This window comes from Cucurbita pepo, chromosome 20 (genome assembly GCF_057944985.1).
Source record: "Cucurbita pepo subsp. pepo isolate OVF chromosome 20, ASM5794498v1, whole genome shotgun sequence".
Classification (NCBI taxonomy): Eukaryota; Viridiplantae; Streptophyta; class Magnoliopsida; order Cucurbitales; family Cucurbitaceae; genus Cucurbita; species Cucurbita pepo.
The window spans coordinates 126,858-141,144 of NC_141817.1; the positions used below are offsets into that span (position 1 = coordinate 126,858).

General features: G+C 39.2%; 5 protein-coding genes and 1 non-coding gene across 6 annotated transcripts; 1 reads left to right on the forward strand and 5 right to left on the reverse strand.

Moving 5' to 3' along the window:
- Positions 1-1,934: 1,934 nt before the first annotated feature.
- Positions 1,935-4,460, reverse strand: LOC111782729 (Tetratricopeptide repeat (TPR)-like superfamily protein). The gene has a single exon (XM_023663520.2). It carries the CDS (start codon positions 4,237-4,239, stop codon positions 2,311-2,313), a length of 1,929 nt encoding a protein of 642 aa, XP_023519288.2. The 5' UTR covers positions 4,240-4,460; the 3' UTR covers positions 1,935-2,310.
- Positions 4,461-4,592: 132 nt separating this feature from the next.
- On the reverse strand, positions 4,593-5,572 carry LOC111783238 (glutathione S-transferase U9). The gene has a single exon (XM_023664147.2). The coding sequence runs from the start codon at positions 5,507-5,509 to the stop codon at positions 4,802-4,804; it is 708 nt and encodes a 235-aa protein (XP_023519915.1). The 5' UTR covers positions 5,510-5,572; the 3' UTR covers positions 4,593-4,801.
- A 220-nt stretch (positions 5,573-5,792) lies between these two features.
- LOC111783413 (glutathione S-transferase U9) lies at positions 5,793-6,804 on the reverse strand. The gene is made up of 2 exons (XM_023664337.2): positions 6,406-6,804; positions 5,793-6,333 (listed from the first exon to the last, which is right to left on the reverse strand). The coding sequence occupies exons 1-2, from the start codon at positions 6,730-6,732 to the stop codon at positions 5,950-5,952; spliced, it is 711 nt and encodes a 236-aa protein (XP_023520105.1). The 5' UTR covers positions 6,733-6,804; the 3' UTR covers positions 5,793-5,949.
- Positions 6,805-7,020: 216 nt separating this feature from the next.
- Positions 7,021-7,101, reverse strand: TRNAL-CAG (transfer RNA leucine (anticodon CAG)). The gene has a single exon. It is a non-coding gene; the product is annotated as a tRNA-Leu (tRNA).
- Positions 7,102-7,170: 69 nt separating this feature from the next.
- Positions 7,171-10,548, forward strand: OTP87 (pentatricopeptide (PPR) repeat-containing protein). Its single transcript, XM_023663489.2, has 2 exons — positions 7,171-9,939; positions 10,178-10,548. The coding sequence occupies exon 1, from the start codon at positions 7,241-7,243 to the stop codon at positions 9,917-9,919; it is 2,679 nt and encodes an 892-aa protein (XP_023519257.1). The 5' UTR covers positions 7,171-7,240; the 3' UTR covers positions 9,920-9,939; positions 10,178-10,548.
- Positions 10,549-11,080: 532 nt separating this feature from the next.
- On the reverse strand, positions 11,081-14,274 carry LOC111782961 (Pentatricopeptide repeat (PPR) superfamily protein). Its single transcript, XM_023663826.2, has 2 exons — positions 11,513-14,274; positions 11,081-11,360 (listed from the first exon to the last, which is right to left on the reverse strand). The coding sequence occupies exon 1, from the start codon at positions 13,870-13,872 to the stop codon at positions 11,524-11,526; it is 2,349 nt and encodes a 782-aa protein (XP_023519594.2). The 5' UTR covers positions 13,873-14,274; the 3' UTR covers positions 11,081-11,360; positions 11,513-11,523.
- Between the last annotated feature and the right edge of the window lie 13 nt (positions 14,275-14,287).

A 14,287-nucleotide genomic window follows, 5' to 3' on the forward strand; every position in this document is an offset into this window, starting at 1 on the left:
TGAATCATATATATATATATATATATATATATATATATATATATATATATATATATATTAATTATTAAATTATTATGTCTACTAACGTATTAATATCAAATTTATTTTGGTTTTAAAACGTATAGATTAGATATGAATATTTAGTATTTAGATATTCAAATTTTACAAAAATAAATAAATTTGAATCACATGTTAAAGAACCAACCGTTATCCCTGGTGCCACGTGTGCGCGTAGTAATGAGCTGTAATTTCTTATCGTATATACATATACTGAACAGTAAATAGTGATGGGTCTTTTCAAGGGAGGCCGTCAAGGAGATGCCACGTGTAATTAAAAATTATCTAGATAATCAAGTACTTAAATACTAAGGTTTTGCACACTCTGTTCGAGGAAGCCACTTAAATGGTACCACGTGTATTAAACAAATTAATTATGGATAAATCATAAATGTCACGCAAAGCTAGGAAATGCCACGCAGTCTTGACTTAGTAGAAGGGACACGTGTATGGCTAGAAGCGCTCTAGCTTGGAGTTTCGAATTTAAAGACGATTGAATTGGAAAGGACGTACGAGACTGTCTCCAATTATTCAGCAGAGATTTCTAGATTTAATTGAGGATGAAAATCCTCTACTTTTAAAAATAATTATTTTATTTCTTAATTTTTTTTTTTCAGAAGTAAATTATTCAAATGGTACTACTTATATCTCAGCTCATATGGATGTATAATTAAAAATAAATGTCTCATATTTAAATTATACATTTACAAAAAAATAAATAATTTTAATCATAAAATATTACGAACTAAACTTGATTTAAACATCGCTTAACTGACGGCGCCAACGAGATTAAGACAAGAATAAAAAATTTGATAAAAGAATGAAAAAAAAAAAAAAAAAAAAGAGAGTAGAGCTTGACCCTATATTATTAGGAATAAAAATGGGCATTTTAAAACTTTTTAAAGCGGAAAGAGGAAAGAGGACAAAATGTGTAAGGAGGAAATATTGGGCCAATTAGGTAAAGTTGGAGCCCATAAAACAAAATAGACAAGGTGGGCCCATATGGAACCCATAAGTAAGGCAGCATTAGGTATCAAAATCCGGATGTAAGTGGAAAACTTTGAAATGTGAATGGGTTGAAAGGGACAACACCAAAGATTGTTCAAACATAACGAACCAAAAACAAAAATTATTTGCAATAATAATAATTAATAAATAAATAAAAAGAAAAAGAAAACTATTTTATTTATGACACGTAGACATGGTCATAGTTATGCCGGTCGCACTTACAAAGTACAAGAAAAAGATTATATTATCATGAAAGCAGTAAAAAAAGCAATAAAGTGGTATGAGACAAGAGTTTTGGCCTCTAACGAAAAGTGGCCATGGACAACACGTTTTGGACAAGCATGACCGTGACACACTCTACTCACAACCAGAGGTCTTTTAACCAAAGCTTTAATCCAACAGCCCATCTGCCACACTCAGCACTTCATAAGAGGAACAATAAGGAAAATATTAGGGCCTTCTCAATTCTCTCTATAATGGATGGTTTGATGTTTGGAAAGAGGTGTGAATTGTGGATCACGAACTTATGCCTTCATTTGCATTCGACCAGCATAAGATGAAACCCTAGCACAAACCAACTCCTGATGCAAGTAGTACCTCTTTTTGCTTTGATACTAGAAAATGTTAGTTTTGAACTGAAAATATTGTTGAAATGCAAAATCTAAAAGAAGAACTATTTTGAGAGGATGTATATGAGATACGAGAGGCCAGGCACAAGCAGATTATAGAAGGTGGGAAGTTACCACAAGAACTGACAAGGTGAGAGAGGCTAGAACATAAACAAAATATGGAAGCGGAAAAATGTTGAAAAGTAGAAACGAGCAGCAATACCAACAAAACCTATCGCTAAGTAGAACCACATGGTTGCATGCATATAAGACTAATATCTTAACCTATTGCACTTCAATTTCAATGATCAACATCCGTAAACCTACAACACAATATGACAATCTCTCATGGACCACCGACTCTCCCAAAGTTAGAGGTCAGAATTTATACCTAGTACCTCCCCTTCTGCACTATAGAATTGAATTCCCCTTTTCTAGGATTGTAACCTTCCAAAAAAGAATATATTACTCAACAATATTCTTTGGGCTTGCTAACTTTTGCAAGGACCAGTGATGTGTTGCAACTCCATTGATGTAGCAGGTTATCAGTTTTCTGGTTTGATTCTGATATCAGCTTATTTGCAGGTTTTCCCTTCTAGCATACGATGCTAATTTCAACTCTAGTTTACTCAACTAATTACCAGTAGTCTCTGCACGAACATGAACCATGTGTGAAAGAGTGGAACCGACTTCTATCTCTCACCACAATTTCTACTTCATACACCTTAGAAATCAGCTTCATCACAGTGTGACAGTCCCTGCAAATTCTTAAATTCTTCACCACTCTTATACTTCTTCCTCTTGGCAGCTTCACCATCCCAAAAGCAACTGCTAGCTTCTCACTGTGCTGTGAAACAGAGTCTTCCTTTTCTTCCACTTCTATATCATGCAATACACTTCCAACTTCTGGAACATAACCTCCTTCTATCCTCAGCCTCGACATTATCTCCCTTAGTTTTTGATGTGCCTCTTCTGCTATGTCATTTTGCTTTTCTCCTGCAACAAAACTATACATGATTCTATCGACTTCAATCATGCTCCAACCAGGAGTTTTCTTAAGTTTCTGGTGAGTCATTGATCTTCTTAAAGTGGCAACATCCTTCCATTTCCCCGCAACTGCATAAATGTTTGACAAAAGAACATGATCTCCAGAGTTTTCGGGGTCGAGTTCGAAGAGTCGCCTCTTTACTTGCCCTGCCAGTTCTAAGTTACCATGAATGCCACAAGCTCCAAGAAGTGTCCTCCAGACAATATCATTCGGTGAAACTGGCATTTGAGACACAAAGTCAAAAGCTTGCTGCAGCTTACCAGCTCGACCATAAAGATCAACTATGCAACCATAATGTTCAATTACGGGTTCAATACCGTAAATATTTACCATCCTTGAAAAATAAGAACATCCCAAATCAACCAATCCAGCATGGCTACAAGCATACAAGATGGATATAAAGGTGATACCGTCGGGCTTAATATTAGACTCTTCCATCTCATTAAATAATCTGATTGCTTCCTCCCCGTAGCCATGCATTGCGAGCCCCGTAATCATGGCTGTCCAAGAGACAACACTCCTTTCCAGCATATTATCAAAGATCAAACGAGCCATATCCAAATTCCCACATTTAGAGTAAGTATCGATCAGTGCATTACTCACTGAAACAATCTGCAGAAAGCCAGATTTTTCAACAAACCCATGTAGGATTCTTCCAAACTCGAATGCCCCAGCTTGTGCACATGCAGAAAGCGCACCTGTGAGGCTTACCTCATTTGGTCTCATCCCTTCCTGCCGCAACTCCCTGAAAAATGCGAAAGCGTTGTTAAAGCTGCCATTATGAGCGAACCCAACAATCATACTACTCCACGAAACTTCATCTTTCAAAGGCATTTTCATAAACACCTCCCTGGCTAGCCGAAGCTCACCTGCTTTTGTGTACCCTGCAAGCATGATGTTCCACGAGGTTAAGTTTTTTATGGGCATCCGATGGAACACTTGCTCTGCATCCTTAACGTCCTCGCACCTAAAACACGCAGCAACAATGGCATTCCAAGCAACAATATTTGGTTCAATCATTTCATCAAACACCTGCCGTGCAAAGGCCAAACTTGCACATTCAGCATACATGCTGATCAGTGTCGTCCCAACAAAAAGATGGGTATCCAGACCATAACCAATAGCTTGGCGATGCAATTGCAACCCATTTCTGAGAGCCCTGCAATTAGCGGCAGCTTTGAGCAGAAAAGCAAAAGAGAAACTATCGGGTAAAGCCATGGATTTGCGACGCATTTCAACAAACAGTAGAAAGGCATGAGAGGGGGTGTCAGAATCGGAAAGTCCACGGATGAGTGTGTTGTACATGAACACATCTGGATTTCGAATGTCAAGGAAGAGGCGTCCAGCATAGCGAACAGAATCAGGAAGTGTAACTGCACAATGAAGAAGAAGCTTGCCGGCGACTAATGGGTCGGAATTTAAGCCTGTTTTGAACGTAAAAGCGTGGATTTGCTTCAAGGTTCTAAGAGATCTGCATTTGCTGAATAACGCAAGGCAGTGAAATTCTCTGCTATTCATTCTAACCCGGAATTTAGCAACATGTCATTTGTTCATTTTATTTTATTTAAAATTCCATACTCCTCTTAACTATTTTATTTTATTTATTTTTATTTATTTATTTATTTTAAAAATCTTAAAAAAAAAATCTCCTCCACTCATTTCTCTCCATCCTCTCCTCGTGTCGTCCATCAAGTCTCTGTCTCACACAGCGTTTCATCAGTCGCCGTCTTCTGCTCGCCGGAAGCCGGCTCTGTTCCCGGAGAAGCCCCGTGGCATTATCTGAACCCAGCTAGTAGGCAAATTTTACTCATTTCTAAAGCAACTTTCCATTTTTATAATCAAGAAGTCTCATGGCGCTCAGGATCTTTCCATTGTGGCAAATTTAAAATTGGATACTAATAAATTTCACGAATATCAACGAGTTTATAGAAGGTTCAGTACATAAATTAGACAACTTTTGAATAATTTTGCAAACTCATTCATATAAGTCGATCATCCATGGATCAATAATCTTAATGGAGACTAAATTTAGGTTTATTTATGCAGTATTCATGCTGAGGCAGAGATGGAGTTGCAGAAGTTAAGCGGCGGTGGAGCGTAGAGCCTTTTGCCTGATGAACTGAAGAAGCGCCAAAACCTTTTCCTTGGGAGGCCCTGCCTCCTTTGCAACTGGATGCTCCTTCAACCTGTTCAACCACGAGTACATAATTGGGATCTTCTCTTCTTCAACAAGTTTCATTCCAAAGAACTCTTCGTGAATCTCGTACATTCCAAGTACTGTCAGCGTCACTATGTCCAAGAATCCAAGTTCGTCGCCGTTCACAAATGGACTGCCCTCTGCCTCCGCCAGCAAACTCTTCAACCCCTGTTCTTCAAGAACTTTCAGCTTCTCTTTCACTTCCTCAATGGCCTTCTCCTGTGCTTCCCCTTCAGTCGTCATTGATAAGAAGAGACCCTCAAACACCTGTTTCTGAACGAAATCAGCCCAGAATCGAATCTGGGATCGTCTGTAGGGATCTTGAGGTAGAAGGGGAGGCCCATTGTTCTTCCAAACTTCATCTATGTATTCCATAATTACAACGGATTCGCAAATGGGTCTTCCATTGTGGACGAGTACAGGAACTTTCTTGTAAACAGGATTGAGCTTAACAAGCTCTGGGCTTTTGTTCTGGATATCTTCCTCCACATACTCAAAAGGGATGCCTTTGATTTTGAGGGCGAGTTCGACCCTCTTCGCAAAAGGGCTCGCCCACATCCCATGAAGCACCACTCTGTTTTGCTCTGCCATATCTTAATCTTTCCTCTACCTGAGCTTTAATAAAAAATGTTTTAAGGTTGTGTGATCAGTCGAGTCCCTCCCATGGAAGCTATAAATAAGGAGTTATGTTGCTGTGTTGGCGGTGCTAAGAAGACTCTGGAATTTTACTGGGTCTCCTCTTTTCGTATTCCACGAGGATGCTCCCAGGTCAACGACAGCACTACGTCGGAATCTTCGAAGATGATGTATGCAGTGACGTTCACAAGTACAAATCTAAAATTTTAATAGTAAGGTAAGTATTTGCAGAGGGAAGTAGTAGATAATTTTGCCCCTCATGGGCTCCATTAGAGTAAGTTGGCACACTACAAGCACAAATCCTTATTGAACAGAGTGAAACAAAACGACAACGACACAGCAGAGACAACACTTAATTTAATTAAGAAGACGAGCAGTGAGAGGAAATGGAGGAATCAAGCAGCAGCAGAGGAGTTTGAGGCCCTGTGCCTAACGTACTGAAGAAGCCCCACAACCTTGTCCTTTGAAGGTAAGATGTCCTTGGTAAGAGGATGGTGTATGAGGGAGTTGAGCCATGAGGCCACGCCGGGGGTCTCCTCTTCGTCTATAATTTTGACCCCCAAGACCTCTTCGTGGATCTTGTAAGCTCCAAGAACAGACCACATTACTATGTCCACAAACCCCACTTCCTGTCCGTTCGCAAGTGGTCCACCTCCATCTCCCAACAGCCTCTTAACCCCATGCTCTTCAACCACTTTGAGCTTCTCTCTCAAGTCTTTAATCGCCTTCTCTAGTGCTTCCCCTGCCGCCATAACTACCTTAACGGATGCCTCGAACAACTGCACAAACCAAACCAAACCAAACCCTGTTAGAGGAAGAAAGTGTATGAATAATGAGAATGACATGAGTACCTGTTTGTTAATGAAATCAGCCCAGAACCGAAGCTGGGCTCGTTCGTAGGGATCTTGAGGCAGAAGGGCAGGGCCATGATTCTTCCACGTTTCTTCTATGTACTCAAGAATCACAAGTGATTCGGAAATGGGGTTGCCATTGTGGACAAGCACGGGGACTTTCTTGTAAACAGGGTTGTATTTCAGGAGGGTTGATGGGTTCTTGTTCTGCAGATCTTCTTCCACATATTCGAAAGGGATGCCTTTGATTTTAAGGGCAAGTTCCACCCTTTTCCCGAAAGGACTAGCCCACATTCCATGAAGCACCAATGAGCTTTCCTCTCCCATATTTCGTCTTCTTCTTTGCCTCTCTCTCTCTCTCTCTGATCAGCTCACTGAATGAAACTGGTTCTGCTTCTTCACTCCTATGGAGGCTATATATATATAATATATATATATATAACTAACATATATGTTCTAATCTCAAGAATAATTCAGCCCTCACTAATCACGTGCATGCCAAATATACGAGCATGGCATGAATCACGTGTCTACCCCTCACTAATAATTATGAAACATTTTTAAAATTGTAATGTCTATTAAATATATAAAACTTATGTAAAAATGATATAAAATTGTCAAGAATGGGATTCGAACCCATGCCCTTTCGGACCAGTACCTGAAACTGGCGCCTTAGACCAACTCGGCCATCTTGACTTATTTGTTTGGTGTGTATACCATTTTTATAAAATTAATACAGAATTACCTAATTCATTCATAAACCGTTTTCTCTTCCGTTCTTTTCCCGCTCTATGCAAAGTCGTTACACTCCTTCCCTATCTCCAAATGAGCACAAATGAATTTTACTGGGATTCCAACCTTCGTAAATAAAACACTGTTATCCCAACGTAGATTGATTTCCTCCGTCGCTACTGTAGACAATGCGTCCAGTTTTTCCTTCACCAAAATTGAAACTTACCCTCTTTTCGACCCTTCGCAGTTGCTCAGTGATTATGTAAAATCCAGAAAATGCTCTTTGAGGAACACCAAAGTTCTACATGCCAAGTTACTCCGAGCAACTCTTCTTCATTCCAATATCTATGTTTCAAATTCTTTGCTGGATTGCTACTCAAAGTCTAACTCTCTGGACCATGCACTCAAGCTGTTTGATACAATGCTCCACCCAAATGTCATTTCTTGGAATATCCTTATCTCCAGTTTCAACCACAACTTCATGTATTTGGATTCGTGGAGAACATTTTGCAGGATGCATTTCCTGGGTTTTGAACCCAGCGAGATAACGTATGGGAGTGTTTTATCTGCTTGTGCTGCCATTCAAGCCCCAATGTTTGGTAAGCAGGTCTATTCACTTGCTGTGAGAAATGGGTTTTTTGTTAATGGTTATGTTCGAGCAGGGATGATCGATTTGTTTGCAAAAGATTCTAGTTTTCTGGATGCTCTAAGGGTGTTTCATGATGTTGATTGTGAGAACGTGGTGTGCTGGAATGCTATTGTGTCCGCAGCTGTAAGGAATGGGGAGAATTTTATGGCTTTGGATCTTTACAACACAATGTGTCATGGGTTCTTGGAGCCTAATAGTTTCACGTTTTCTAGTGTTCTAACTGCGTGTGCTGCACTTGAACATCCTGAATTTGGGAAAAGAGTTCAAGGGAAAGTGATTAAATGTGGCGGAGAAGATGTTTTTGTAGAGACAGCCCTCATTGATTTGTATAGCAAGTGTGGAGAAATGGATGAAGCTGTTAAAATATTCTTGCGGATGCCCATTCGCAATGTGGTCTCATGGACTGCCATAATATCTGGTTTTGTGCAGAAGAATGATTACTTAATGGCCCTCAAGTTTTTCAAAGATATGAGAAAATTGGGGGAGGAAATCAATAGCTATACAGTCACTAGCGTGTTAACTGCATGTGCTAATCCAGCCATGACAAAAGAAGCAATCCAACTCCACTCCTGGATTTTAAGAGCTGGTTTTTCATCTCATGCGGTGGTGGGAGCTGCTTTAATTAACATGTATTCGAAAATAGGAGCTATTGATCTTTCTATGACTGTTTTCGGAGAGATGGACAATAAAAGGAATCTCAGTTCTTGGACAGCTATGATTACCTCATTTGCACAGAACAATGATAAAGAGAAAGCAAGTGAATTGTTCCAAAAAATGTTACGTGAAAGTATGGGACCAGATACATTTTGCACCTCTAGTGTCTTGAGTGTGACCGACTGTATTACCTTTGGGAGACAGATTCACTGCTTCACGCATAAAACTGGATTAATATTTGACATTTCTGTCGGCAGTGCTCTTTTCACAATGTATTCCAAATGTGGCTATCTAGAGGAAGCTTTTCATGTTTTTAAAAACATGCCAAAGAAGGACAATATTTCATGGGCATCGATGATGTCCTGTTTCTCAGAACATGGTTATGCAAAAGAGGGCATCCAATTATTTAGAGAAATGTTGTTTGAAGAATATGTTCCTGATTATATGATTTTAAGTACAGTCCTAAATGCATGTTCTGTTCTTCATTCTATTCAAATAGGCAGAGAGATTCATTGTTATTCTGTTCGTTTGGGTCTGGACAAAGATGTAGCAATTGGGGGTTCGCTTGTGACTATGTACTCAAAATGCGGCAACCTGGAGATGGCTCGGAGGGTGTTTGAAACATTGCCCGAGAAAGATAATATTGCATGCTCTTCGTTGGTTTCAGGATATGCTCAACACAAGTGCATCAAAGAGACAATTTTGCTATTCCAAGATCTACTGGAGGCTGGCTTAGCCATCGATCCCTTTTCAATCTCATCCATACTGGGAGCAATTGCGCTTTTAAATAGGCCTGGTATTGGGACTCAACTCCATGCAATCATTACGAAAGTAGGCTTGGAGAAAGATGTTTCTGTTGGGAGTTCGCTAGTAATGGTATACTCCAAATGTGGAAGTATAGAAGACTGCTGCAAAGCATTTGAGCAGATTGGAAAGCCTGATTTGATAGGTTGGACAGCCATGATTGTGAGTTATGCCCAGCATGGGAAAGGTGCTGAAGCTTTATGTGTCTATGAACTTATGAAGAAAGAAGGAATCAAGCCTGATCCAGTCACCTTTGTTGGGGTTTTGTCTGCTTGTAGCCATAATGGTTTGGTGGATGAAGCTTATTTCCACCTTAATTCGATGGTGAAAGACTATGGTATACAACCGGGACATCGACATTATGCTTGTATGGTTGATCTTCTTGGTCGGTGTGGGCAACTGAAAAGGGCAGAAGAACTGATTAACAATATGCCTATTGAACCTGATGCTCTCATTTGGGGAACTCTTCTCGCTGCCTGTAAAGTACATGGAGATATTGAACTTGGAAAACTAGCGGCAAGAAAGGTGATGGAGTTGAAGCCAAGTGACACTGGGGCGTATGTCTCTCTTTCCAACATCTGTGCTGATATGGGCCTGTGGGAAGAGGTCCTGAACGTTAGAAGCCTTATGAAGGGAGCTGGAGTGACGAAGGAACCTGGTTGGAGCTTGCTGTAAGAAGCTATTGTTCATAGTTGGTAAGTCCTTATAGCTAAGGATTTTCCCTTTTTCTCTTTTTTTCTTTTTTTTGTTTTGTTTTGTTTTTGTTTTTGTTTGCATGTCTTGATTTTATTTAGAACGTCCTTAGCATGAATACCAATGAACTGCAGTATGAATACTCGAAGAGTTAGCAAAACAGCAAAAGATGTTTAGCTGACCTTATTGATTCTGATTTCATCCCATGGTCTAATCCGTAAGTTTTGATAATTATGACAGATCTCAGAAAAACTTGTGGGACAAGCTGAGTCCAGAAGGAAGGCTCTTGGTCAGTTTTAGAATATTTTTTTATGAGTTTCTCGGTGATATGGTATAAGAGAGGAAGTCTTTTTGTTCTATATCCACCTCAGTACCTCATGTTTGGTCCTTAAATCAGAAGACAGGAATGCAAGCAACAGACATCGTGACTTCCTGATCAGGCTGGATACCGGAAGTGACTCAAATTGACTATAGATGTAAGGTCTAAAGACTTTTACCTTTTCCCTCTTTGAGATCTATTACTTTAGCGTAATGGTTTATTCAAGGCATTGCTCGACATATCTTGTTATAAGATAGTCAACCATTGGCCAAATAAAGTCGACCCTTTACCATCTATGCCTTTTTCTTTACTCCTACTCTCAGAGGAAAGGCTTCACTGCTTTTGTTACTTTGTTCAACTTCATGGCCACTTCTCTGTCGTGTGATCATTGTATTTCTAGTAAGGAATGAAATAATAGAGGGCCACACTGCAACACGTTATACTAATCAGGGTTTTCCTGATTTTTGTAGACTTGTTTTGTTCTTTTGAGAACCAAATATGAGAATTCTGTGGATCAATTGAGAAGGCGAAATATCTGTAAATCTTCAAGTACTAGTCTTCTGTAGATTGACAGATGCCAAGGATGCGTATCTTCACAGCGTCCTACAAGTAATTGCATTCTAGGCTTTTTGGGGGGATGTTGAAATTCCCACACGTACAAATTTTGAAAGTTTTAACGTAGTTTTTTTTCTTTTTTTTTTTTTTTTTTTTTTTCTAACACGTAGTCATGAAAGTTTAGCGTAGCCATTTGTTGGTTTGAAATATGTTTGAAGATAATGATTATGAATGATACCAAAATTCTACTATATTGACTCGAGCTGGTATTGCTCAAAACTTGTTTATTCATTATAATTTGTGCAAAGTAACAAAGAGAATGATACCAAAAATCGTACCATATTTTAATTCCGACCAATATTTGTTCCTGATTTAGGGATCACTCTTTCCCTCTATACATTTTCAATAGTAAAATGCACAATTATCCTTAGACATCGTCTGCAGATTCTATACCTTCTCACCTGTGCTTCTACACATAACTGGATGCCTTGCTATTTATGAAACTGTAGGCAATCAATCTTTGTGGATTTCCAAGACGATTCACTGTCCCTAGAAAGAAGTAGCACCCAAAGGAAGACACCTTATATCATCTAACAGAACTAGCAAAACATAAGTTAATAAGAATCGATTTGGTGGATAGGTATGAAACACTGCATAGACCTTTTCTGTATTGAATGTGAGATCTAATAACTTCTACTTACATTATTATCTTTTATATAGGTCTATGAAGATTCAAATGCCCCTTCCCTGGACCTAGGGAAGGGCTTCTCTTGAACTTTTTCTTGTCCAACAACTTTTTCTTATCCAACTTTCTATCCCGAATTCCATCATACAACAGTTCATAACTATAGTATGTGATATGGGACTTCTTCATTAGATGCTCCACAACAATTTTAGGTGCAGCTACTTCCTTCTTGTCAGCTTCAAAAATTGAGTTCACTTCTTCCGGAACAATGCCATTCTGCACCATAAGGTTTATAATACCCACTGCCTCACTTAATCTGTGCTTCACACAAAGACAGTTCAGAACCCTTCCACAGGTTGTAAATGATGGAACCAATCCTTTATTGATATTTTCCAGGAGAAAAGTTTGTGCAGGGTCAATGTTCCCTGTTTTGCAGTATGTATCTATCATGACACGATAGGTGTAACTGTCTGGAGCACAGCCACAGCCACCCATCTTATGAAAGAGCCTCTCTGCCATACTGACATTTAACTTTTCACAAAAGGCATTGATCATAATGTTGAATATAGCCGTTGAATATGAGAATTTGTATTCTTTTTCTATTTTCACAAATAGCTGATAAGCTTTCTCCAGCAATCCATTACTGCATAACCCACAAATCAAGGTGCAAAGGGTAACAATATCTGGGTTCAAGCCTCTAGTTTTCATCTCCTCAAACCAGTCCATTGCTTCGCCAACTTTTCGAGCTTTACAAAAACTTTCAATCAATGTGTTGTAGGTAATTATGTTCGGTATACACCCCTTCTCGAGCATCGCTTTAAAAGTGTCCACCACATTGTTTAGCTTTTTTGCCTTGCAAAGGCCATTTAAGAGCGTGTTATATGTAATCACATCAGGAGTTATACCATGACTCAACATTGTGTCTAAAGTCTCAATGGCTTTGTCCAAGTTAAGGTGTTTACAGTAACCATCAATCAATGTATTAAAGGTAAATATATCAGGAATACAACCTTTGGCAATTGCATCGTTCAGAAATTCACTGGCATCAGATAGACAACCCATCTTGCACAGCGCATTCACAACTAGATTGTAAGTCCAAATATCAGGGCTACAACCATGCTCCAGCATATCTTTCATCAGCTGCAAGGCCTGCAAAACAAGTCCCTGCTGGGACAACCCTTTTACTAGTGTATTATAGAGAATAATGCTATGCTTAAATCCTTTTTCCATTGCCTCATTAAATACAGCCATGGCTCGGTTCATATCTCCATCATTGCATAATCCATTAATTAAAGAGCTATAGGTGAATTCATCAGGCACGAACCCCTTAAACATTGCATCACGGAGAATTTTATCTGCATTTGGCATCATACCCATCTTGCAAAATCCATCAATAATTGTATTATAGGTAAATTCATTGGGCTCAAACCCATTATTCACCATTTTACGCAAATAACACTCTGCTTCTACTAGCTTCGAATGTTTACAGAAGCCACAAATTAGTGTGTTATACGAAACTACATCGGGAGTTAGACCTTCTGATATGATACTCTCCAACAATCTAGCAGCCTCATCTATTGCACCTTTTCTACAAAGACCCTGAATGAAGATATTGAATGTGAACAGATTTGGGCACACTCCCCTCTTCAGGACCTTGTTGAAGAGTTTTTCACTTTCTTGAACATTACCCTTCTTACAAAGAACATGGATGAGCTTATTGAATGTTAAAATATCAGGACAAATACCTTGCTGGAGCATTTCGTGGAACAAATGATACGCCTCAATTTGGCAGTTCTCTTCATAATAGCCACCGATCACAGCACAATATGAAACAGCATTGAATTCACATCCCTGGCCAGGCATGTTATTAAGCAGCCTTAGTGCAGCACTCGGCCTACCAGTTCTACAAAAAGACTTTATCCTAATTGTGTGAGTATAAACATCGGGAAGAATTCCAATATCTTTCATCCTCATATACACTTTGTGAGCTTGATTGAAATACCCGTAGTCAACTAAAATGTTCATGATTACATTATATGATTGAACCGATGGCACACAGTCATAAAAATCCATCCTTTCGAACACATTCACAGCTTCTTGAATCTTTCCTTTCCTTCCATAGTCCCTCATAATTCCAATATAAACTCCTTCAAGCATTTTATTGTCGACATTCTTCCTCATTTCAGCAAGCACATCCTCCATGGCTTCAAACTCTCCATGAAGCCCAAGCTTCTCAATCATGCACTTATACGTTACCAATGTGTGCTTGAAACCATCTTCTGTTTTCACTTGGTTGAACATTTTGAGTGCTTTAAGGGGATCATTTTGATATCTTATTACAGCAGCTACATGTTTTGGCTGCAATGCTCGATTCATTCTCAATAAAGGAATTGATATATGAACACAAAGCTCTTAAGATTGTTTTCTCACAAATCTTAAGGAATTCTAAGGGTTGATCATTATGCACAATATAGAGCAGTAACCAACAAACTCCATTAGTTTCTGAAAAACTATGCAAACTAGGGAAGGAGATGTTGGCGTCGTATCTCTCTGTTTTCATCTTCCTCCGAGATTAGTCATTCATAAAGGTCGAAATTGACAAAAGCACCAATAACTTAGAGTAGAAGAAAAGAGTTACTTACTTCGAAGCTCCAGTCGAGTTTTTCCAGCGGACGGTGGCCGAAATGAGCATTAGGTTAAATTAATCACAGTTGGGATTTAGGGTTTTAACAGGAGGATGCTGTAAATGAAACTGAAGTGGAAATGGATGAAAAACGAGGAGGATGAAGCC

Excerpts from the sequence above, each read along its gene's own strand:
- LOC111782729 (XM_023663520.2), bottom strand. The coding sequence starts at position 4,239 with ATGAATAGCAGAGAATTTCACTGCCTTGCGTTATTCAGCAAATGCAGA.
- LOC111783238 (XM_023664147.2), bottom strand. The coding sequence starts at position 5,509 with ATGGCAGAGCAAAACAGAGTGGTGCTTCATGGGATGTGGGCGAGCCCT.
- LOC111783413 (XM_023664337.2), bottom strand. The coding sequence starts at position 6,732 with ATGGGAGAGGAAAGCTCATTGGTGCTTCATGGAATGTGGGCTAGTCCT. Across the intron at positions 6,334-6,405 it reads CTGATTTCATTAACAAACAG|TTGTTCGAGGCATCCGTTAA; the intron begins GTACTCATGTCA and ends TGGTTTGTGCAG.
- OTP87 (XM_023663489.2), top strand. The coding sequence starts at position 7,241 with ATGAATTTTACTGGGATTCCAACCTTCGTAAATAAAACACTGTTATCC.
- LOC111782961 (XM_023663826.2), bottom strand. The coding sequence starts at position 13,872 with ATGAATCGAGCATTGCAGCCAAAACATGTAGCTGCTGTAATAAGATAT.